Source organism: Oryzias latipes, chromosome 14 (genome assembly GCF_002234675.1).
Source record: "Oryzias latipes chromosome 14, ASM223467v1".
In the NCBI taxonomy this organism is placed as follows: domain Eukaryota; kingdom Metazoa; phylum Chordata; class Actinopteri; order Beloniformes; family Adrianichthyidae; genus Oryzias; species Oryzias latipes.
In genome coordinates this window covers 5,532,620-5,557,859 of record NC_019872.2, presented here as the reverse complement: position 1 = coordinate 5,557,859, position 25,240 = coordinate 5,532,620, and the positions used below count along the sequence as shown (strand labels likewise).

The following is a 25,240-nucleotide window of genomic DNA, read 5'->3' as shown; positions in this document are numbered from 1 at the left end:
GGGGATGCCCAGAACTCCTGGGTGGTGATGAGGTGCACGTCCGGGGCTGTGGGCACCCTTCTGGGGCGGGGCCCTGCGTTGGGCCCTCCCTGCGAGGCGGGGGGGCTGTTCTCCTGGTTGGGCGAGGGCTGCACTCTCTGTCCCCCCCATGCCTCTCTGCTCTCTGGGGGCCCCCGTGGGCGGCCCCTCTGGCCCTGGCCTGGGTGATGGATGCGGCCTCCCAAGGGGGGTGGTTCTCTATCTGCTGCCGTGCCGGCATTGGCGGGTTCTGGCTGCCGCTGATGCTGCAGCGGAGGTCTTGGTGTGGGGATGGCTGGTCACTCCTCCTCCTTCTTTTTACATTCCATCATCCATTTTAAGAAGAACATAAAACTCACTAGAGCATAGGTGTTAGCTCACCTTTGCACTAATATTTTGCGTGGTTGAATGAAATATTTCACACTATCTGTATTGTGTACATGTTGACATGTGGAAATTTTTGGAGCCAACGGGTGTGTTGTTAACATTTGAGTGTGTGTGTGTGGACAGGCCCCGCCCCTTTTAGATTTGTATTACATCTGTACCTGACCGTAATGATAACCATCCAGCAACGTGTTGCTTTATGCTGCTTTATGGTTTTATCCCCCCCCCCCCCCCCCCCCCCCCTCTCTAACATCACTCTCTCTTCTTCCCTTCTTTCCTTTTCCGTCCGGTCCAACACCAAAGATTTTCAAACACGATTAAAATGAATAAAGTTTGGCTTCGATTACAAAAGGGGTTTATTCAGACATACCTCCGGTTTGTCAGAAGATTCATAACCCCTGTTTTAAAAGTAAAATATGTCCAACACAAGAGGCCTTCAGCTCTCATCTGTTTGCCCAGCTGTTGGACAGGACAAGTTAAAAAAAAAATATGATCTTTGCTTAACACATTTGAATGATCAGAATGCAATTTTGTGTTTGGCAAAATGGGGATCAGTGATAGCCCTGTTATCACCAAAAAACAAGGAGGATGCTCTTTTTTCTTTTTATTTAAAATGTAATTTTTATTCTAATATTTTATAACATCATATATTGGACATTAATAAATTAAATTGTAGAAATTTTGAATCAAATGTGTTCAAACTGTCTGTTTTTCAATTATTTTAAAGCAGTTACTTTTTGAAACTTCCACTAAAGCAGTTAATTGGATGACAACTTTATTTGCCTTTAATATAACTTTAACTTTATTTAGAAAGAACATTCATGAGCATTAAAATGAATGTAAATATGCCAGATTTTTTATCAGCAGGCTCGTTTCCATATAGAGTCTCTTGGCAGGTTGATGCTCAAAGAAATAAAACTGAGTTTAAGAAAAAGTCATTACACATGCAATTATAAAACACAGGTAAAACACAATCTACAAAATAATACAAATAAAATACAGAATACAATTTAAACAAATGTATTTTTAAAGTAAAACTGCTAAAACTTTATTTTTGGTAAGTCTTGTCTTGTCTGATTTGATTTTCTTTCTTTAAATAATGTCTTCTTGAAGTCAAGTTATTTATGAGGTTTTGCTGTTTCCCTCAGTCTCATTCTCACCTGCTAAGTCATGAACATCTGCCATCAGCAAACTTAATCATTCCTTAGTATTTGGTGACTGGTTTTCACTTCATCTTTGTCAAGTCACCTGTCATCATTTCTTTCTTTTTTTTGTTCCTCTGTTCATGTTTTTGTCAAGTTTGATGATTTTGTGGGCAGATGTTGATGACATAAAGGGTATGCAATTCCTGTGCTGATGTAGATTATAGTATGCTGTATAAATTTAAGGTATATGGTAGGGGTAGGATTAAAAAAGTTTGAACTTCCTCTGAACTATATGTTGATGTCATTTATTTGAATTTATAATCTATATAAAATTGTCCTTTGTTGATTTCTTTTGTTGATTTTTTTTTATTGTTTTCTATGTATTGTTCAAAATAAATTTACAAATAAAGTTATTTATATACAATAGCATATACACATAGAAACATGCACACTTGACTGACATTTTCATTTATGAACACTCATTTACCGGTAGTTCAATTTAAATCTTAATTCCGTATACGCCCAAATGCATCTACATACAATTCAAGTTAATTTTCATGAATATTTATGGTGCTTTCTGCAGATTCTCTTCCCAAAATGTTTGAACAAACTCTGTTTGTAAGACATCAACGATATAAAACGACAGCAGTCAAACTAGTTTCAACAACAAGCACAGCAAGTCTTAAACAGACACCAGACCATTTATAAAACAGATCAAATGCAGTCAGGATTTGTCTCAAATCATTAGTTTTCGCTTTGTTTTTGAATCAAACTACCAACTTTGATGCCATTTTAATTGTACAGAGATTCCCTCACTTGTCAGAAAGAGAATTTCAAATGAAAAAAAACAGAAATCATTGAGCAACAGTAGTTTATCATACTCCTTTATTGTTGCAGATGCTACTTCACTGCCCCCTTTCTGTTCAATAAATATCTTTTAACAGGTTGAACAAATTAAATAAAGTCCCACAGGCAGCTTTCCTGGATTGCTTGTAGTAAAAAAAAAATTCAAGGTCGGGATCATATTGATTTATTTTACTCAAAGCTACTCAAAGAGGTTGTATAATTTGAAAATGCAAAGAAGACTAACAGAATGAAATTTTGGAAAGTTTTAATCCTTTATCCTAAATCTGAGATAGAAAGAGGGACAGAAAAGCAGAAATTGAATATATGACCATTGAAGCCCAAATGAACATAAAAAAAGGAGAAGTAGGCCCTTTTTCAGCAGTGACATACTATTTGTGCACTTATAACATTCAGGATTCATTTTTATAACGCATTTTTTTCAGATCTAATTAAAAGAAAAACGAAAAACAACCAACATCTTGTTTAGATTTATGCAGCCCAGCCTTTGACCAGGACCAAAGACCCCCCTCACCCGAGACCTTTTTTTTTTAAAAATGTTTTAACATTTTAAAAGCATAAAAATGGCTGAAATGTCATTTATTTATATGATTGAGAATTGAGAAACATTTAATGATAAACATTGTTTTCCTTTTTCAGGCTAAAGCACCTCAATCCGACTTCTACAGTTGGATTTAATCTGTGACAATTGTAGGTTCAACAACCAAAAGATGCAAAAAATGTTCCACGCTGAGCACCTGAACGCAGCACGGAGGGAGAACACGCAGGAAGAAAAGACTCCATATCAGAAACCTTTTGTGCATGCAAACGTATGTATCCTGAATGTTGTCTCCGCCCTGGACTTCACGCCCTCCCCAGAACCTCTCAATGAAAATCCTCAAAAGCCTGGTGGTTGAGCAGTGAGCGGGAAGTTTGGTGTGGGTTTTTGCAAACACGTCGGGGACGCTTTGGCACGGACGCAGGGCGCACGACACTTGGACTTTGATGCAAGGGGTTCAAAAACGCGAAGGAGACAGAAGATGAACACGAACGAGAAGAATGAGCTGCACGCGGCGATTATTGTTCCCAAAGGGTCTGCCCAGGGGCCGAAACAGATGGAGGACAGGGGTCACTGGGGGACCAAAGCCGAGTTCATCCTCACCGTGATGGGAGCAATCATCGGGCCCGGGAATGTGTGGAGATTTCCCTACCTGTGCTACAGAAACGGAGGAGGTGAGCCAGGAAACTAACTCATCCTGTACAATTATTTACCGTCTAAAAGTCTGATTGCTTCATTTATTCATTTATTTACATTTTTTCCAGGTGTCTTTTTCATCCCTTACATTTTGTTCATAATCACCTGTGGAATACCTCTGTTCTTCCTGGAGACAGCCCTGGGTCAGTTCACCAGCCAGGGGGGCATTACATGCTGGAGGAAAATTTGTCCACTTTTCCAAGGTAAAACAAAAAAAGGAAGTTCTTTTTATTTGATGTTTTCATTAATATTGATAATGAAAATAAATATATTGGCTGATACATTTAAAGAAGACAACAGCTGTTGCACATGTTTATCCCAGTTTTGTCTCGTTAAAAAACATTTGTAAACAAATGGAAGCTACCTTAAAATAATAATTACACAAACATTTTCACTAATAAAATAAAATAAAAACGACAACAATAGAAAAGAAATGCTGTCAGTCTGTGCAATGACAGCGTTAATCTCATAACAATCTGATATAAAATACAGTTTAAACTATGTACCTGTCAAGTTTGTTATACAAAATATTCCTTTTTGAGTATCTGGATGGCTCAGTTGGCTGTGTGTTGAACTGGTGTGTGGGAAACCAGGATTTATTTCCCTGGGGATGCGATGAACTAGATCTGGTGTGGGTCCTTAGGCAAGATTCTTTGTGCTACTGCCTAACTCTGTAGCCACAAGGGGGGCCAAGTCTGTGTCTTCCTGTACCAGTCCCCAGCCCTGATAAAATGCAGAGTTGTGTCAGGAAGGGCATCTGCATACGCATCCGCCGTAAAAATCTCTGCTAAACCCCCAACAAAGTGAAAGCTGCTACGCTGTGGATGTGCCAAAAGGTGAACAATAACAAAAAGAAGTCATTTCTGATAACTAGTCATTTCTTATGTGAGCATGTTTTGGATGCCTTTAAAATAATTCAAGGGGGGCACCATTTAACTAGCATGTTAGAGCCTAAAGACTTCATGTTTGTGTTTCTTGTAGAATCCAGACTCCAGACTTTGTATTCTGCAGAAGAATTATAAAACACAAGTTTTGCAATTATAAAAATGTTGTTTTCACAAAGTATCTACCCTCAACTCTGACTTTTTTTTAGAACCAGCACTCATGCAGATCAAAGTTCAGTCCTAATAGGGGAAAAATGTCATTTCTGTGTTATGGCCTCAGGGATGATTTATATCTAGGTTTAGGGTTAGGGTCAAGCAGAACTGTTCATAATTACGTTTTGAGCCTCCCTGTCTATAAGAAGGAAAGACTTAAAAGGACAGTCACTGATGTGATGGGTGTGTATGAATGGACTGCACCACTGACTAAAAACAACCAGATTAACTAACTTGAACAGCTTGATGTGACATTAGTTTGCCGTTTCTCTCTGGGATGGATTGAGGCAGCTTGAGCCTGGAAGAGTGACTTTTCACCAAAGAGTCGAACAGCCGGTTTCACATCTTGTAAATGGATCACACATAAACGGTCATTTGCGGTGAAAACCAAAAAACACAGGAAGGTACAAGCATGGACAAGATGTTAATGAGTTTGTGTGGGAATAATAATCAACAAAGGGCTGGCAGACAGGTTTTAGGATGTAAAAGCGCCTCAGGCTCACATGTATTTCTTTGCAGAGATTGAAGTCTGTCAACAAGAGAAATGGTTTTATTTCAAAAATAGGAATGACTTTCTATTTCTACAGTGCTACAGTTAAACACAAACAGGGATTTAGTGGAAATGCTACATATCTGAGTGCACTTTTTGAGTGGACTGCTTGCCAAGTACTGAGAATTCCCTTTTAGAATAACTTGCTTTTTTTTTTTAGCCAACTCGAAGTAGTGAAAGGAAAATACTCCTAAAAATAAATACAAAGATACCCAATTCAGAAGAGATTTGATACCTTTATAAACAAATGATCTACTTTTGGTTTTGTTGTAGTATTCAAGTGTGTCAAGGAAACTCTTATTTATTTAATGCATTAATGAAATCAGAAAACTGCATGTAAACATTTTTATGGGGTTCCATTTCTGACAAAAATATATTTATGTGTTTTTGGTCCACTTATTAGACCAATGTTTTTGGTCCATTGTCTATGTCTTTGGTCTATTATCTATGTATTTGGTCTCCTTGTCTATGTATTTGGTTAACTGTCATTGTCTTTGAAACATGATTATATCTATGTATTTAGTCCATTTTACCATGTTGACAGACTGGTTGTCATTTTTCATTTCATTGGTTGATGTACACATCAGAGTCCTTGGTTGCTATGTCTATTGCATTTTGTTTTCTGTGAAATTCCAAAACTTTTAGGTGGCTTCACTATTTAGTAGCTTGTAGATCCACTTTTAGTAGTATCTAATGGGGCATTTACAGTATCATTTTGATCCATTTAACTTTTTCAAGTAATCACACCCTCATTGCTCTTTTCAAGTCCCACCAAATCCCTTTAAACACTCAAGACCTGGACTTTGGATTTGGTCGTTTTTTCACCAAATGTCAGATGAAATGGCCTCTCATCATTATTCCACTCAATATAATACAGAAGCTGAAGAGTTCATGGTTGATTCAGGGCCTGCAATGAGATCAATGACTGTGATCATGCTCCCCCCACTGTGCTTGACAGTGGCTATGCGATGTCTGCTACATTTTCTGGGTTTTCAAAGACAGTGTTATGCATTTAGGTTAAAACCAATGCTTTTTTTGTTCCTCTGTATGAATTAGAAATCTTGTGGTTTGTTCAAATACCGTCTTTCAAACGTCATTTATGTTTACATGTTTTTTGGACACAGGAGTTTTTCGTCATTCATCCCTTCCAAACAAACCAGAGTTGTTGTTTTCTAGTTTCATGATTACAGATGCTTGTAAGGTCTGAGATGAAGCTTTTACATGTTTTGAGTGCATGGAATTAGTCTGAATTGATGTAAATTTCCTCAAATATCCCCTCCTGGAAGAATTGGTCCATCTGTTTTGTTTGTGAAGAAACATTGTCATTATGAATCACTGAACTCCAAATTGTTTGGAAATAGTTGTTTAAACCTGTGCAAACCAATTAGCAGAGATGACTGATTCCTATATTTTCCAGTAGATTCATCAGTGGAATTTTGGCTTTAGGCTCAAAGATATTAACATGCAAGAAATATAACCTTCGTTTAAAATGCACACCCACTGCCAAAGTAAAGAACTAGTTTTAAATAAAAACTAATTAGAAATATTGTCAAATCTGCAGAAACAGTACAAAATCCTAATCATGGAAAAAAAAAAGTTGCAGAAAAATGTTATAAAGAATATTCAAGACCACAGGTCATAGGATGGATTTGAACACCAAATAAATAATTTTTTTAGTCAGAATTTGCTGCTGGGTATATTTTCCTCCCTAATCAGCATTAAAACTAGTTTAATCTTAAAATACCTTTAATTTACACTTAAAAATATAAATTTTAAAATCAAAATAACTAGTTGATCATATTTTAATGACATTTTTTAATGGAATATCAAAACTGATGCTATGTTTGTCTTTTCACAGGAATGGGCTATGCCAGTCACTTAATCATCACATTTGGCGCCACCTCCTACATCATGATCCTCACATGGTCTTTCTTCTACCTGTTCTCCTCCTTCAGTGCAGAGCTGCCTTGGGCCTCATGTGGAAACGAGTGGAACACAGGTATCCCTGTGAGCCAGACTGTAAAGTTCTCTGAATTAATATTGCAAAACTGTGATTGTAATGAGACTACTATAAGGTATTGTGTGGAACCACACAAAAATGTGAAATTTCTCATACCTTTGTGTTTGCTTCTTTTCTGACAGACTCTTGCTTTGACAGCAGACTGAATGCCAGCAAGTTCAAACTGAACAGTACTCTTCCAGTTGTGGAGTTCTGGCAGTAAGTGTGAAAGGAATTAAGATTGCCGTAACTGGATGCATTAGTGTTTTTTTTTCCCACAGCTTCTGATTCTTTGTCATTACTACTGATAAAAGCAATTGTTCTGTATCCGTGTCACATCCCATCCATTTTTCTTTGATCAGACGTCGAGTTTTGAAGGTCTCAAGTGGCATTGAGGAGGTGGGCAGCTTGAGGTGGGAGCTGGTCTTATGTCTCATCTTGAGCTGGGTCATCTGCTACTTCTGCATCTGGAAGGGAATCAAGTCGACTGGAAAGGTTGGATTTGTTAAACATTTTTAAATGGGTTGCTAAAGGAACAAATCGACAAAACAGAAGGATAAAAAAAATACTGGGCAATTTAACCTCAATAGAACCCATATTTTTAGTATCTAACAGTGGGGTATTGGCAGAAAAGTTTCAGTACTGGGGGAAAAAAAGTCTGTTGGGGTTGGTTTTTATAACTTTTTATGTCTCATATGAGATGTTTTGTAGTCTGCTGTGATGTTCCTGAGCCCTCATGTCCAGAAGAAAAAGCGTACTTCTGTTCTATTGAAAGTGCTCAGGGTCGAGCTTGTTCTCAGTGGTGAGGATGTCACAGGATTCTCATGTTCCAGTGAATGTTCCCAGAAAAGAGAGAAGAATTAGGCCATTCTAGGGAAAAAAACTTTAGCTGCACACTGCTTTTATATTTTGTTCAGTTTCATTCTGTTTAAAATCCCCAATATTTAACTTGAATGTTTCAAAATGCTTCACAAAGGAAGCCAGAGATATCACACCAAGCTAAAATTATTACAAAATGCTATCAAATAATGCTAATTAATTCCAAATTATTTAAGATTGTTTTAATCTAAATTAGTCCTCATCATATTTAAAATCCAGATTGTCTTTATTGTATTACACATGTTTATACTCACGCAGCCAGAGCATTCTTTACTCCAAAGTGTTGTTTTATGACATTCTTTAAAGCTTTTATAAGATATGTTGCTGCTAATTAGACACCATTTTCCAAAATATTTAAATAGTGAGCTTAATCTAAAACAGTGTATCCAGTTTGTGTAAGAAGAAAAACTCTTGTGGATTTAATATGTCATGGTAAAGGTGTGTGTGAAAGCTGTAATTAACTTAACAAATATGTCATTTAATACACCATATAACCAGTTTCAAAGGTTTATGTTGCAATACGCCTCGGAGAAATATCTGGAAAGTCTGTAGAAATAAACTTGGTTTCTGTGGAGTTTTTACTGTAAACACACATACCAGTAGATGAAAATGCAGTTATCTTTATTACCTTTACATAACTGAAGTGCATTATTTATCAGATGATCATGCAGATATACAAAGTAAAAACTGAAGTGTTGATGCAACACTTAGAGCTGATTTTAACTCTGAGCCAGATAACATATGGTCCTCATCTACACAATGGTAACCCTTCTGCTATCCTAGACACTTTAACGTTGGGAGTTGGGTCATCTAGACCCACTAGACAGTGCTCTGAACCTTTTTTCTTCAATGGTTTGTGATCTTCACTGGTGTCCATGGATTACATGAAATCTTTCCACATTTATCCACCTTTGTCATGGTAGGGAGAACACGTCAATGTAAGGGGGGGGTCATCTAAGACAGCACAAGGGTTAAAGTGACACTGAACATAGTGTTTCAGTTAACATAACTCTTTTGGGTGTAAATAATTGACACTATCTGTACAACTTTAACACTCAAAAGTGTTGAATAACCATTACAGTCATGTTTACTCTGCGCATTTTAACTCAGAGCATTAACACCAACACTTGGGGGTGGGGCCTTAGACTTGCTGTTGTTGTATTAACTCTGAAATAGTTTGATCAGGTTGAATACAAAGAAATGACACTGGGGAATTTGCTGTGTACTTTGCTGTAAATTTAAATAAAGATCTTGAATAAAAGCTGGGGTCGGGGCCTTCTGGTTCCCAGCAGGGGCAGTGGAGACTCCGTTAATCAGGTGGGTCGGGTTTGAGCACCGCGTGGTCTCTCGGGCTCGGGTGTGAATGGCTCAATTGGGTGTGGGCTCTCTTCCTCCTGCCTGCTCTGACGGTGTTAAAGGCACCAAGACAATCTGAGAACATGATAGTTATTTTACAAAAAACACCGAGAGCCGCAGCACAGGGAGGAAAGAGCTGCATTTTGGACTGTTTAGCTCTTTCCACCATCATATATCTTTGGTAGCGTTCCTGTGTGCGCGCGTCGCGTGCTGTCTGAACGACAGCCCCGCCCCTGTGCACACAAACAGCCAGACATACCTCTCCTCTTCAGCAAAAATAGCGAAATTAATGTCGTTATTAATTAACGAAAAAATTGACTGACTTGGTGACTCAAATATGGCAGATAACATTTATAGCTTGTGGGACACAAAAAAAAATGCAACTTCTCCAGTGCCGATAGCAGAACAGTTGAGGTCAGATCTTACAGGTCCTGCAGTCTTGAAGAATGTTGTCCTGGGACACGTTCAATACCGGGGCTCGATACCCATCCCTACTTAGACATGTAGGACCCTTGGTAGGAGGGTGCTTGGACATCACTGCCAACAAGCAAAGGATGTCCTCTCAGTGCCCTTAACTGCACCCTTTACCATACTATACTTTACACGCATTTTACACTCCAAATACAAGGACAGTGGGACCTCTGATCTTTTGTCCCATGCCCCATCCCTGGCGGGGAGAAACCAGGCCCTTGGCAATGGCGGCCATGTCCCTTGAGTGCTGGGTTCCTGGGCCCGGCGGCTATATCTCCATGCAGGAAGAGGGATCCCTGAGTTATCTGGCAAGACCAAGAGCCGGGGATCACATCACAACTGAGCCTGGGGGTTTCTGTTTCCCTCTGGTGCGGGTTTTGGTCCTTCTCCAAAATTCCAACAGTGGGTGAGCCTGGTCGGGCCATGTTTACAACTCTCCTTGAAGACCCCCACTTCTCTTGGGCATCCTCCTCCTTGGCAGGAGTGGGCGGCCCCTGCCTTGCTCTCTCCGTGGGGTACTTGGGTGGCTGCCTGGAGTGTGGCGGGTTTCCTTTGGAGGACTCTGGTTTGTGCCTGGGGTTGGGGTGGGGGAATGTTCGGAACTCCTGGATGGTGGTGGTCTGTGGGGCTAGGGGTTCTCTCCCAGGGCGGGGCCTTGCGTTGGGCCCCTCAGGCGCAGTGGGGGGCTATTCTTCTGGTTAGGCTGGAGCTTAAACTCTCTGTTCCCCTGTGCCTCCCTGCTCTTTGGCATTGGGGGCCCCTGTGGCTGTCCCACTCTTATTCAAAACAATAATCAAAAGTTTCGGTGCACAGTAAATGGACCTGCAAGAGTCACAGTCTAGCTCTAAGGCTAATGGCCAGGCAAGTTTGTTTAGGGCAAAGGCAGATTAACCTGCCAGTAGATGTAACACATCTGAGCGTGTTAAAGTGCTCTGCATTGAACTCAAACCCCCAAGGCAGCAGGGAACTGCAGTTGCAGCTGCGCTCACAAACCCATTTTATGGTTTATGCCCCTACTTCATGCTGAGCGCCTAATAGGTTTGTTGGTTCCCATTTCGAGAGTAAATTGACTCTAGACACTCGACAAAAGATTCTTATGTGAAGATAAAAAAAGAATCTTATAAAAACTACAATTGTGACTTCAAAGTCTGAAAAAATAGAAAATCCTTTAACTTTGTCTTAATGATGTAAACTATACTGTATACTGTAAACTAATTAGAGATTCCTTAATGTGTCTGTCCGCCTATTCACTACGGAAGAACAAAAGATGCTTTTGAAAAATAAACCTTTAACTCTCTCTCTTAAAAAATATTTAAAAAGCAAATTTTCTTTCCTTTCAGGCAGCCTACTTCACAGCCACATTCCCCTTCCTCATCTTGTTTATTTTGCTCATACGCGGTGTTACCCTGCCAGGGGCAATAGATGGGATCATCTACTACCTCTACCCAGACATTTCTCGCCTGTCAGATCCTCAGGTAAGCGCGTGCATCCCCCTGTTTAGATGACATCTACATGGTAAAGAGAGCCTCTAACTCTACTCTTGTTCACTCTCCTCAGGTGTGGATGGATGCTGGCACTCAGATCTTTTTCTCATATGCCATCGGTCTCAGTTTCCTCACTTCTCTGGGGAGTTATAATCATTACAACAATAACTGTTACAGGTACAGGCAGTTTTGTCATTTAGTCTTCATTTTTACTGAAGATTTAATTGAAGATCCTAATTTTGTTAAATATATGCGATTGATACACTTTGTCAGTTTTTTATGTGTTGAATTGAAGATCTCATACAGTAAAGCTAAAATCTTACCTTTAGAAAGAAAAGAAACTATTCTAAATCTATTTGAAACTAGTTAAAACTGTATGCTTACATAAATATTCTCTTTATGTCCTTTCAGAGACTGTTTCTACTTATGTTTGCTGAACAGCGCCACCAGCATCATGGCCGGTTTTGCCATTTTCTCTGTTCTTGGATTTATGACATATGAGCAAGGCGTGGACATTTCAGAAGTGGCAGAATCAGGCAAGGGAATTTTCGGTTTCATTCACAGCTTCGGCTAAAATGTTTTCCAGTCATGTGGAATTTTTTGTGTATGAAAATATAAGAAAAATAAAGCTAAATAAACAGGTTTGTTTTTTTAATTGCTAGAGTGGCAAACGTTCTTGACATATCGAAAGTCTCCGACCGTTTATGTATCAACGTGTATCCGTGGATTCTGACGCCGAGAAAAGCAGCTTTTCATTTGGGTTTTGTACCAATATGCAACACATCACTACCAAAGCGTTGCAAATATGCGCAAAGCTTCTTTTTCTCTGCTTCAGAATCTGCTGGAATTATGCAAATTGCGGTTAAAGAGTCACAGTAGCAGAAAGAATGTCAACCCTTGAGCTAAAGCTCTGGCGTTAAAGGGGTTAATCAATATTTTATCACAGAAGTTTACCTAATAAATACATCTAAATCAGGGGTGTCAAACTCATTTTAACCGAGGGCCACATCAGCATAGTGGCTGTCCTCAAGGGGCCAGATATAAATTATACATGTAACTAAATGTAATGAAAAATAAATATAACTACTCCTTAATGTTAAATAACTCATTTATTTATTTATTATAACTTTTTAAAGTAACAATTACAGTTGCATAGAAACACATGTTTGCTTGTTACACTAGCATAAATCCTTTTACATTTGATTCTGTCAGGTTAGGTTATATGGACAGTGTTTAAGTCCTAATGTTTAGTTGCCCAATTCGATATTTCAAGTCCAATTCCCTCTAGATATGAATAAATACACAACAATTTTTATTTTAATCCCCCGGCGGCCGCATCAGAAATAAATACAATTACAACATATTATTCTTTATTAACAAATAACAGTAACAACTAACTAATACCTATCTAACTAATGAACTAACTATGTAGGTGTTGTAGATTGACTGAGACTGTGTGAGCGCGCTGCGTCGTGTGTAGAACTGGGAGGAGGGAGCGCGCACACGTGTGTGGGGGGTGCGTGTGGATTCTTCTGCAGTGGACTACTCTCTATCTGCACGCGAGTTTCACCTGTGCTCTCTGATACAGACATCTTCTCAGAATATTATTTATTGCCCAGTAATAAACAGACTGCAGACACTGTCACCTTTCTGGTAGCCATGAAGCCTGACACCCATGAAGAACGCGGGGCAGGAGGCTCCGCCTTTGTTTATACAGACACATAACGTAACGTTGCGCTGCACAAAATAGTTCCCAAACAAAACATGTAGTGATATTCATGGAAATATAACAGTGCGCGCTCATGTTTGGTGTTACAGAGTGAAGGAGAACAGTAATAAACCCCCCAACACAAAATCCTCCGGCGGGCGGCCGTGTCGCGCCCTTAAGAACGCACGCAGCTTATAACAGAAATGAATAGAAATGAAAATTAATAATTAGAACGCAGTAAAGATGTCGTATTTCCTCACAAGACGGAAACTTCTGTTGTAGAATGAGGATGTGTGCTTCTGAAAGCGCGCGCCCGTGTGTGTAAGGGAGCCGCGTGTCACGTGCAGCAGAGGCAGCGAGAGCACGCCGACCAGAGACAGTGACAGGCGCAGTGGGAGAGAAGGAGAGAACAGTCTGAAAGAAAGAAGGAAAGTCTGAACACAGGACTAGCAGAAAAAGTGAATTATCAGCAAAGATGAACGTGTTTAATGTGTTTATTATAGTTCAATCACGCACCATATGCTGAACTTTCAACAAAAAAAAAAAAGTGCGGTGATGAGGTCATCATCACAGCCCTACTCGCCACATTTGGCCCGCGGGCCTTGAGTTTGACACATGTGATCTAAGTAGTACATCATTAGGAATTTACAAACTTTTGCAGTTGCCCAAATTTGAATCCCTCCAAAAGTTAACATTTAGTTTAGTTGTTGTTGATTTTTTGTAATTTTGTTTTTATTATTGTGTGAATGCGTTTTTAGGCCCAGGCTTGGCGTTCATTGTCTTCCCACGTGCTGTAGCCGTGATGCCTATGCCTCAGGTGTGGGCAGTGTGTTTCTTCCTTATGATCATCCTGCTTGGACTGGACAGTCAGGTATCAGCTAAAACTATCCCAATCAATAAACATGTAAAAAAAAAATAAGGATATAAAATACTTCATTGTCATCCCACAAACCATTTCTTCCAGTTTGTTGGCATGGAGTGCGTCATGACATCACTGGTTGATCATTTCCCCAATTACCTGCAACGAGGCTACCGGCGTGAGATCGCTCTGCTTGTCATCTGCTGTTTCTGCTGCCTGCTGGGACTCCCCATGGTCACTGAGGTTTGTGGAAGTCAAACAAGTCTTTTCCTCTCTGTGTCACTAATAAAAATTCTTCTTTTTCCTGTTCTTATTATACCTGTACTTATACCTCATGTGTAATAGATGCCAGACCATTCTCAAGGGTGCGGACTGTTACATTGATTGAACTTTCAATCCATAATGTGAGCAAAACCTATCCCCAGCGTTGTCCCTTGCGCAATCGCTGTTAGTAAACCACCTGTAAAATCCAAATAAAATAGCACATGTATTTCCCTGCACATGCCATTTTGTAACCTTTGATTTGGAATTTAGTTTTTTTAAATACACCTTTGCACTAAAGAGTAAATTGTCAGTTATTTTAGCTGTAGGCATACTGCTGTCCACTATAATGTGGCAGTTGCAACATAATACATTGTATTATCCTCTTCAGGGTTTTCTTAGGATTCTTTGTCTTTTCTTCTGTCTTCAAGTCTTAAACAGTCTGTTTGTTTTAACCTCTGTTTAAAGTATTTTTAAAGATGTTAAAAAAGCTCCCCCTGTCCCCTCTGGGCAGCCTTGCTTAGTTTAGCTCACTAGAAAAAGCCATTCCTTTAAAGTATGGGTTCTCAAAGTGTGGCCCCGGGGCCAATGGCGACCCGTGGAAAGATTCTTTGTGGCCCTCAATAAAAGAGAGCCAGAGCAGGTATCTTTGAGGAAGAATGTTGTGTTGGCGAGGAGAAAAGGCGCTTTCTTGCTAAGTGGACAAATGCTTACTTTGTGGTACCTCATGGGCTGGATAAAGTCATGTGCCTTATTTGCAAGCAGGTAAATGCAATGCTCAAAGGATTCAATAAAAATCGTCACTATGTTATAAATCCTTAAAAAGTATGACAAATTTACCGGCGAGGAGCCCAACATTAAGCTCTAACAACTACAACGAGGCTAAGCTGCACAGCAGATGTTTACAAAAATGGCTAAATCCAGTGAAGCTGTGAGAGAAGCTAGCTACGTTGTGGTTTTGGAAATGGACCGGCGTAGCTAGTCTTTCAGTGACGGGGAGTTTGTAAAAAGAATAAATGCTGAAAGAAGCTGACATTGTTTGTCCAGAGCAAAAGAAAAAGTCTGAAGAAATAAGTCTGTCAAATGGTACAATTACTAGACGAGTAGAAGATCTGGGCAGCAACTTCTGACCGCTACTAGGAAAACATCTGGAGAGCCTGGTTAACTGTACAAATGAGACTTGGTCTGTGTATTCATTTTTTTCACCAAAATTGGCCCCCAGTCTAATGTCCAGTTCTTAATTTGGCCCTCCGCTACAAAAACTTTGAGAATCCCTGATTTAAAGATACTGTCCCCAGTAAACTGTCATCTGGAACACTTTGTCTAACAAATAATTGAAACTGCCCAACAACATACAGTTAGAGCTTTAAATAGTACATTTATGTTTCTTACTTCATCTATGACCTCAGCACCAGTTAAAAAGAAAACTAGTAATTTTTAAAAGCGCATTCCGATCATTTTTTGATCTATTGTAAAAGTGTTCCTAATGCCTATTAATAATGACTTTGTGATTTTTTTGTTTGTCAAAATCAGAACGTTTTCTGGAGCATAGTTTCTCCAGGAGTTTATCACATCTTAGTTGTGGGTGAGACCGATGGCACAAAGCAACTCTCCCCCTACCCATTACTGAGAGTTCTTTGTTTACATGCTCTCCCACTAGCTTAGAGTCCCTAACATTACAGGTGATTACAGTTTTGAGCGAGATGCCAGCACAGATGAGCAAAACAAAGACGTACATGAATCTAGTCGTCTACAAGTGAATGCTTCAGAATGGAGTGGAGCTGGAAGCTTGTAGCCCGCCCAACGTATATGCTCTTTTTCCAATGGCATTTTTTCATCTACTCCTCATTCTTAATGATCTACATAAATAAATACTCAGAAATCAAATTTAAATTTGATGTTGTGTGGGTCACACAACAAATATTTCCAGTGGGCTCCATCCAGAGCCAAATTACCGTAAATTCCGGACTACAAAGCGCACCCAATTACAAGCCGCACCCACCCATTTTCATGTATTTTACTACTTTTAAATATATACAAGCCGCGTCAGAGTACAAGCTGCATGAAGTAGGCAACATGGTGAACCTGAGAAGTCATATCTTGACTCCCAGAGTAAGTGTGATGCATTAGCACACTGTGGGAGGAGTCAGCCTTGCCTCTGGCTCATGCATGTGACTATGCCCACATCTGCCAAACAGCATGTGCCTCTATTCTGTTCACAAGTTACTCAGTTATGTTTTTTTTATTTATTTTATTTTTTTAGTTTTTTTTACTAATTGACAATCTAGATATCATACATAAAATTACAAACAGTAACCATATAATCAACATTACATCCCTCAGTTATGATGAGGAAATTTACATCCGCAATTCCCCATTTCCCATGAGTCTTATGGGCTAAAGGCGGGGCCAACGCCGGGCTCGCCACACTGTTGTACGTGTTTAAGAATGAGCAAGTATCAGCAGTGCATGGAGGGGTGAACGAGGGTCTCCGACACCTCTGGCCAGGGCGGCACCAGGGAGGAGCAAATCGTGTCTGTGCAGAGCAATCGGACTTATTACTGTACGTTTTGTGTATGAGGGGCGGATGCGTTGTTACGTGTGGGAGCCATCAGACTGCCATCGGCCCCGCAGCTCTATGTGAACGAGCAGCAGGGAGAACATGTCTCCAGCTCACACGGCAGCTGTGGGTCGGTGTGAGCTTTTCAAAGTAAAATTCCGCTCAGTCCTTAGAAACCGTTAAAACGATCACGTCGATTTGTGTTTCCAGTCGTGTCCCGACAAAATAAAGGCTGATGTTATTCCCACATATTTACGTGCAGCCAGCCGAGTCACTATGACTCAGAGGTAAATTCACTCCTGAGCATGCGCTGTTCTCTCTGTCACGCAGCAGAGCGGCTTTTCCAAACCCGTTGGTGATGGTGGATTTTTTCACGCTGCTTTTAACGATTGCTTTTAACTTGAAAGCTTCATCATATTGTAGCGGCGATCACGTGCACGTTGGGTCTAATGGCACCAAAGGATTCTGGGATGCGGCCGGGCATGCGTGTTTCGTTTTGTTGAACCATGACTGAAGTGTCTAAGACCTGAAGTGAGGTCCATGCTGTTTGGCTGTTTAGTGTGTTGAAAAACAAATGACTTGTGCTTGGTGTTAGATAAAAATTCAAACCATTCACTGAGTCCGATAGTACGTACATGGTGGACGCCAATTAAGTCCATAAATTAGCCGCGTCACTGAATAAGCCGCACGGCTGTAAGCGCAGGAAAAAAGTAGCGGCTTATAGTCCGGAAATTACGGTACATTCTTTGTCAAAATGAGCAGTCCTCCAATCCCAACACAAACTCATTCATGAAGCCTTGCTTCTGCCTCCTGAGATTTCTGATGTTTGGTGTCTAAAAATCTTTCATAGAAGTTAAACGATGAAGTATTACTCTGTTAAGTAGGCCATTTCTCCCGCTTACCCTATTCAAGTTTCTCCGACATCACTTGGATGAGAGATAAAGTCATTTTTTCACAGCCAATAATAAACATGGGCTGGATTCTGTGTGCTTTGAACATTAAAGTTGCTTCTGAAAAGTTTGGCATTGAAGTGCATAGTTGGACTACTCTGGGAAAATACTAGAGAAGCAGTAAGTCGCTCACCCTCATCCCTGATGCCAAGAACAGTGTCACCTCACCTATTCATGTTTCAATATTCGCAGTTTCACTTATTTGCAGACTTTTTTTAAGTCATGTGACTCCAGTTTATCACAAAAACTCAGCTCAGGACGCTTGTATGAGACTTTTGCATCCAAACGAGGTGCTGCGGGGGAGCGGAGATGAAGAGCATGCCGACCCGTCGGCTTCCCTACCAGATGCTGAAGAATATTTCACAGCTATTTCAACCGGTTCCTGAATCGCCTCCAGCCAAAGTTTGTGCCCCTGCCAAGAAATGGCAGCAGCTGACTTAGAAGCGGGCGGAAAATATCCTGAAAGGCAGAGGAAGATATCCATGGATAATAATTATGAGCCAGAGTAGGTTTTTAAAATGGATGACACTGGCCTCTTCTGGAGGAAGATGGCCTCTAGCACTTAACTGATAAAGGAGGAAACACAGGCTCCTGGTACAGGAGTGACACTCCTAATATGCCTTATAAAGTATGCCACGGTACACTCAATCGTTCTAAATAAAAAATAAAAAACTCCTTATGTTGAGCAATATTTCAATGTTCTTTAATAAATGTTTTAGAAAGCATCAGAAGTTTCAGAAGGGTTTTTGATGAGAAAGGATTGGTGACTGATATTCCTCGGCCGGGGGGGTGGTTCTCCGTATTAGCGGATGTTTCTGGTCCCTAATCCCCGCGAATAAGAGGGAACACTGTATAATAAAACATATGGCTACCTTGGTTTGTTTATCTCTGACCATGTGGTCCAATTTTCAATGATATGTGAAAAGTAAAATAAAACATAAGATGCAGAACTTGTGTTCCTTAATACACTTTAAACATTGATGACTTTCTCCATTACATTTCTTTTAATGGGTGAAGTTTAAATTAATTTTGGGAAAATCGTTATTAGGTCCACAGGCTGCCCTTTCACATTGTATTTTTGGTGTTTTTAAACATGTTTTTGTGGCATTTTTCTGATGAAAAGGGCATACTGTATATGAAGGAAGTTAACCTCAAAATTGCTTTTCTAAGTATTTCTTTATTCAGATAATTGTGAATTAGAAAGGACAAAAAAAGAAAATATTTGTGACATAAAAACTACACTGGGTGGGCCACAAGCTCCCTGCTCCAAGTTCTCAGGAATGGGGAGGGGAACAGTCCCACACAAGACAAATTTTTAATGAACTCCTGCAGAAACCATGGCCTGCAAAAAAAAAACACTGTCTTTTTGGCTAAAAATTGGATACTTATAATTAAAAGACCACTGGTAACACTTTTACAATAGATCAAAGTATGATATTGAATGAATTAAGTTGTACTTAAAAGCCGCCTTGTGGTGTTAAAAAAAAGTGACCGTATTTGTTTTAAACTACCCAAAACAGAAAATGTGCATTGTTCTGTGCAACATTTCTTTAAAATCCAGCTGGTTATTGACAATAGTTAGAAACCAGACTTAAGTGTGGAAACTGTTTATTTAGTTTTTCTTTTAAATGTTCACTATTATCTCTTCTTTTTGACAGTTAAATAAGTCAGTTTGCTCAATGAGCATTCAGAAATGATCTTAAAAAATAATATTGTTTTTAATATGTAAAATAAAACACTTTTCTAAAGTTCTGTTTTACATTCTAAGCTAATGTGGGGAAACCGTAAAAAAGATGGGAGCACTAAACCAATTTATTCCTTTCACACTTATCACAATGTATCACCATGTAGTATTTTCTAGGGCTAAATAAAAGGGCTTCAAACCCCCTTAAATTTTGCAAATAGATATTCAACAGACTCTTGACTGCTGTCTTTGAGTTTCCTATAAATTACCTGTAGAAGAAGAGCACTCAATCTGAAATTTAACCATGTTTTTTTCTTCTTTTTTTTGCAAACTTTGGTTGATTTTGTAATATCAATGCTTATAAATCCCATTAGGGCACATTATTATTATTATTATTTTAAATTATGGAAAAAAAGCTTTCTGTAGCTTGTAGGAGCTTTTAATGTTGTGGGTTTTCCAAACTAATGTTATTGCAAAAGCAATGTGAGGGGATCTACAAAGGGATTTCTTCCTTATGGATGAGGAGCTCCGTTAACAGCCAGGTGTTACTAATCAGTTCCACATGATTCCCTGATTAGCAGCAGGTGTGCAGCTCTTTGAAAGCTGGGCTTTGAGCATTTTGCTGCTCCGCAGCGTTCACGTGAATATTAACACAGAGCCCGGAGGGAGCATGAGCAGTGATATAACTCCACAGTGAGAGCAATGATTCACCTGTAATAAAGAAAAAAAAAAAACATTTCTCATGCTTCATGGGAAAGCCAAGCATCTTTTACACAACAGTAAATTGCAGTGCTGATAGAAACATAACAAAATTAGATCCCTATTTAAATGAGTGACTAAAGAAAAGGGTTGATTTCCCAACAGGCTAACAACAGGTTAAAAAATGTGCTATCATAGATGACCCCACCCTACCATGACAAAGGTGGAAAGATTTCATGTAATCCATGGACACCAGTGAAGATCACAAATCATTGAAGAAAAAAGGTTCAGAGCACTGTCTAGTGGGTCTAGATGACCCAACTCCCAATATTAAAGTGCCTAGGATAGAACAAGGGTTAAAAGGTTTTCTCAAAATAACATGAGGTAAGATTTTAGCACTCAAACCTGCTTCTTTTAAAATGTTCATTGAATTGAAGAAGAGGGAATATTTGCCACATATTGAACAAAAAGCAAATAGAATTTTGAAGCAAACGCAAAAGAAAAATCAGGTGTTTGACGCATAAGGGGGAAAATGTCGACATGGGCTTAAAACATCTTTCCTTAAACGTCATTCTGTTGTTTTGAGTAAATATTGGTTTTGATTTTTGCACATAAAAAATGAGGATAATCTGGTTGTGCACATTTCTTCAGAGACGGTTACTCAAAAAATAAAATCAAACAGAATTTCTAAGCAAAAGCCAAAAAACAAATGATAGGCACAGAGGTGGGAGGACAATGACAAGGGCTTTAAAAAAATAGAAATAAAAAGAGTCTCTAAACACAACTCAGTTGTTCTGAGTGAATAAGGGGTTTTGATTTCTTCACATAAATAAATGACAATAAAATGTTTTGTACACATTTCTTCAGTGACAGTTACTCAAAGTGTCATGAAAGGATTTGTCTGAGCAAATGCCTCATGCGGTCCTGTCTTTAACCAGGACTGGATCAACAGCTTCCGGTGTCAACCATGACCAAACACTATTTAGTGTCTCTAATTCTCTTTTTGTTTGTTGTGCTTTTCAGGGGGGTATTTACCTCCTTCAGTTGTTGGACCATCATGTCTGCAGTGGAACCACTCTGCTGCTCCTCTCCTTCTGTGAGTCCATCAGCATCGGATGGGTCTATGGTAAGTCACAGAACTTGGAAAAAACCAACAACCAGAACTTCTCTAAACTGACCTTCTGTTTGACCGTGTTTTTACCTGAAGGTGCAGACCGTTTCTACAACGACATCTCCAACATGATTGGCTATCGCCCACATGTATTCATGAAGTACAGCTGGAAATACATCACCCCCTTTGTCTGCTTTGTGAGCTATTTGATCTCTCTTTTGCTTTCTCCTTCATCTCAATTTGCAGTTTCACTTTTTAAACACTTAATATTGATGAAGACGTGGAACTTGATAACTAAAAATGCATCAACGTTTATTTGTGTCATGTAGATTTAACTGTTCAGCTGCTTAGTGTCACATTTTACTCATCTCATTTCACTACAGGGGACCTTCATCTTCTCCATTGTGAAATATTCTCCACTGAAGTTCAGCAACACTTATGTTTATCCACTGTGGGCCAACCTATTGGGTTGGTTCATTGCCATAGTTTCCCTGTCACTCATCCCGCTATTTGTGCTAGTCAAAGTTATCCAGGGAGAAGGTTCTCTTTGGCAGGTGAGCATGAGCTATTGTGAAATCTACCGTATTTAAAATTAATAGAAAATACAAGGAAAATAGTGTATTTGCCAAAGTACAGACTTAGAAATGCATGTAATGTCAGGTCCGGCTGAGAGGTTAGAGGAGAAACGGTTTCAAAGGGTCTTTTTGAATTTGTTAATGTTGAAATAACTGTCCCATCCTGTTTAAATGATCAAAAAAGAGGGGTAAATGCCCCCCATTGGGTCCCACTGAGCAAACTAAACTAACATTTTCTGTTTTGGTTGGATTTTGTACATTATACCAAAATGTTAAGCAGTAGACCTAATGATAATATTGAAAAAAAAACAAAAACACTTTGCATTTGTCATGGAAACCAGTCAGTAAGACTTTAGTTCTACCTTTGTTTTCCCTCCAAATATATCAGTGGAAGCACACACAAATATCACTTACAATATATCTAAACATTTTCCAAAGTCACAGAGACAAGAGGAATATATTAATTAGAACTATTTAAACCAGCTCTCGAAACTTCTCTCTAATGCTTTGTCTGTCTTTCCTCAGCGTTTGCTTCTGCTCTGCCAACCTGAGTCTGACCTGGATCGTCCACAACCACCTTCTGGTCAGGGAAGCATTAGCTCCTGCTCTCAGACGGAGCTTAAGCCCCTAACCCAAAATGGGGAACTCTCACACCTTCAACAGTTTAACTGTACAGTGGATAGTTGTGCTGTAAACTAGTTCTGGTGTCAGCGGTTGTAAACTGCTGTTTTCCTTCAAACAGAAAAATCTTTTGTGAGACAAGGAATTTTCTACAAAGACAAAGAATTTATCTGAAGTCTTTGCAACCTTCCTGTCCTGTGTTAATTAAAAGTTGAGTTTTATATACCTTTTTTAAAATATGTATGATTGAATTTTGGGGAACTCTTAGATATAGAAGGTTTCCATATCCACATTTGTCATGGCTATATATATTAGAAAAAAAACAATGAATATTACAGTTTATCATTGGGTCGCACAAAAAAAAAGGGATTTGAAATGTTCCCTCCTGCCCCTCACATTCTTCTTTATGATTCCTCGTGGTAACAGTAAACACAGGACTGAATAAAAGTTGAATGAAAATCAGCAAGTGAAAAGGCTTGAGTTAAAAACAAAAGTAAGAAAATGTCAGAAATCAGTGAAGATTAAATTGTGGAGTCTGGGCCCACTGTAATACTATATTCTGGCATTGAGTTGCTTCACAGTGAAGCAGTTTATCAATTTTTACAAAATGCATTGTGGGAAAATCTGTAATTCCAACAACTTTACTAATAACATTAAATAGTATCATATGTTGTAATCAATATAAATAAAGTTTAGCCTAAATTACAAAAGGGGTTTACACAAATACACTCCTAGTGTGTTAGGAGATCCAGAACCCCCTGTTGTAAGAGTAAAATCTGTCCAACAAAAGAGGCCTTCAGCTTCTATCTGTGTGCTCAGCTGTTGAACAGGACAAGTAAAAAAAAAAAAAAATAGTATCATATTTTTATCTAATATACTACATTTGATACAGGGAAATTCCAACTAAATGGTTCCTAAACGTGGCAGAAACTGATCCTCCGGGAATTAAATGGCAGAACACGTTGTGCACTTGATGTAAACACACAACAATAAAGAACTGAGAATCTGCACGTTGACAAAGAACATAATTATGAAAGTACTACTTAAAATAATCCTGGCTTAATGTGAGACACTGAGTGAGAATTCAGTGTGACGGGTTTCCTGTTTGTTATCCTTTTATAAGCACTCAAGTTCAGACACATCATGAGTGGAAAGAGGTTTCTCTCATGATTTGGTGTCCTTTCTGAACAAGAGCAGACGTAATTGAGAAACCAGTAGAATGGACAGTAGGATTAAAAATACTAACTTTTCTACCACCATTCAAGCCAGTGTGGTTGTAAACAGCCAGACAGACTTACTGTATGGCTTTAAGCACATTCCTGTACATGCAGCCTTTGATCTGTGATCAAGAACAGAAAGCTAACAAGTTCTCACTTTCACACAGCAGTCAAACACATCAGTTCATGACTTGGGGCAAACTGCAAATCCTTGTTATCTGCTGAGCAGTCACGTCTCCCCCTGTGGTTTAACATGTGCAAGCTCTTTCCAAAGCTGTCAGCCTCCTTCCCTTTAACTTCCAGCCTCTCCTGTGTCTTCCGGGCTTGAGCAAAGTTGACACAGAGGCTTCTGAGCAGCATTCCACGTTAACAGTATCCCAAACACGCCCAGGATGGTTAGCAATTACTCACACAAGGTGTGAAGACATTTTCCAAGCACTTAAACTTATCTAAAGTGACTGTAAGAATCCATCACGTGCTGTAGAGCACAGCCTTGAGGTTTACAGAAGACTGCACACAAACTGTATATCACATGTTACCAATAAATAGCTACTTTTTTTATTGATATGTTATGAGCTGCCTGGTAATTGTTGACACCACTTTAGATGATTCTATTTAAATGACTTCTAATGTGTCTTTTTATGTTTGGGTGAGGGGTTCCAATGCACTTTTGTATCTACGTATAAAACTGCTATTAATGTTCTTTATGAAAGAATGAAAGTTGTCTTTCAGCTTTAATGCTGTAACTTTATTAAAAAAGCATTTACCAGAAACATTTTGTGATTTTTTTTTTCAATAAACCTAAATTAGTTTTCAAATTATTTTTTAAAACTTTTTTTGGAGTGCCTTGTTAGATAATACTAACCTAAATTAATTCACATACCACATACGCTACATTGCCAAAAGTATTGTCCACCCATCCAAATGATCCAAATCAGGTGTCCTAATCATTTGTAAAAAAAAAGAAGCACTCAGCCATGCAGACTGTTTTTACACACATTTGTGAAGGAATGGGCTGTTTTCTGGAGCTCAGTGAGTTCCAGCCTGGAACTGTCATGGGATGCCAACCTTGCAACAGAGTTGTGAAATTTCCTGCCTCCTAAATGTTCCACAGTCAACATCTTCATCTTTGTCATAACAAAATAGAAGAGTTTGGGAACAACAGCAACTCAGCCATGAAGTGATAGTCCACGTAAACGTACACAGAGGGCTCACCGGATGCTGAAGTGCAAAGAGGTCGCTGTCTTTCTGTACAGTCAATTGCTACAGAGCTCCAAACGTCATGTGACCTTCAGATCAGCCCAAGTGCAGCACGCAGAGAGTTTCATGGAATGGGTTTCCACGGCCGAGCAGGTGCATCCAAACACACATCACCAAGTGCAATGCAAAGCGCTGGATGCAGTGGTGGAAAGCACGCCGCCACTGGACTCTAGAACAGTGGAGACGCCTTCTCTGGAGTGATGAGTCATGCTTTCAACCTTGTAGGAACAGTTTGCAGCGGCCCCTTCCTCTTC

General features: G+C 39.3%; 1 protein-coding gene across 1 annotated transcript; it reads left to right on the top strand.

Annotated features, from left to right (window-relative positions):
• Window positions 1-3,197: 3,197 nt before the first annotated feature.
• LOC101168172 (sodium- and chloride-dependent GABA transporter 2) lies at window positions 3,198-24,499 on the top strand. The gene is made up of 14 exons (XM_004084212.4): window positions 3,198-3,623; window positions 3,714-3,848; window positions 7,151-7,291; window positions 7,435-7,510; window positions 7,654-7,786; window positions 11,338-11,472; window positions 11,555-11,658; window positions 11,893-12,017; window positions 13,948-14,060; window positions 14,154-14,291; window positions 21,226-21,328; window positions 21,410-21,510; window positions 21,697-21,867; window positions 22,414-24,499. The coding sequence occupies exons 1-14, from the start codon at window positions 3,431-3,433 to the stop codon at window positions 22,585-22,587; spliced, it is 1,842 nt and encodes a 613-aa protein (XP_004084260.2). The 5' UTR covers window positions 3,198-3,430; the 3' UTR covers window positions 22,588-24,499.
• Window positions 24,500-25,240: the final 741 nt, after the last annotated feature.

Excerpts from the sequence above, each read along its gene's own strand:
- LOC101168172 (XM_004084212.4), top strand. The coding sequence starts at position 3,431 with ATGAACACGAACGAGAAGAATGAGCTGCACGCGGCGATTATTGTTCCC. Across the intron at positions 7,787-11,337 it reads GAATCAAGTCGACTGGAAAG|GCAGCCTACTTCACAGCCAC; the intron begins GTTGGATTTGTT and ends CTTTCCTTTCAG. Across the intron at positions 11,659-11,892 it reads TACAACAATAACTGTTACAG|AGACTGTTTCTACTTATGTT; the intron begins GTACAGGCAGTT and ends ATGTCCTTTCAG.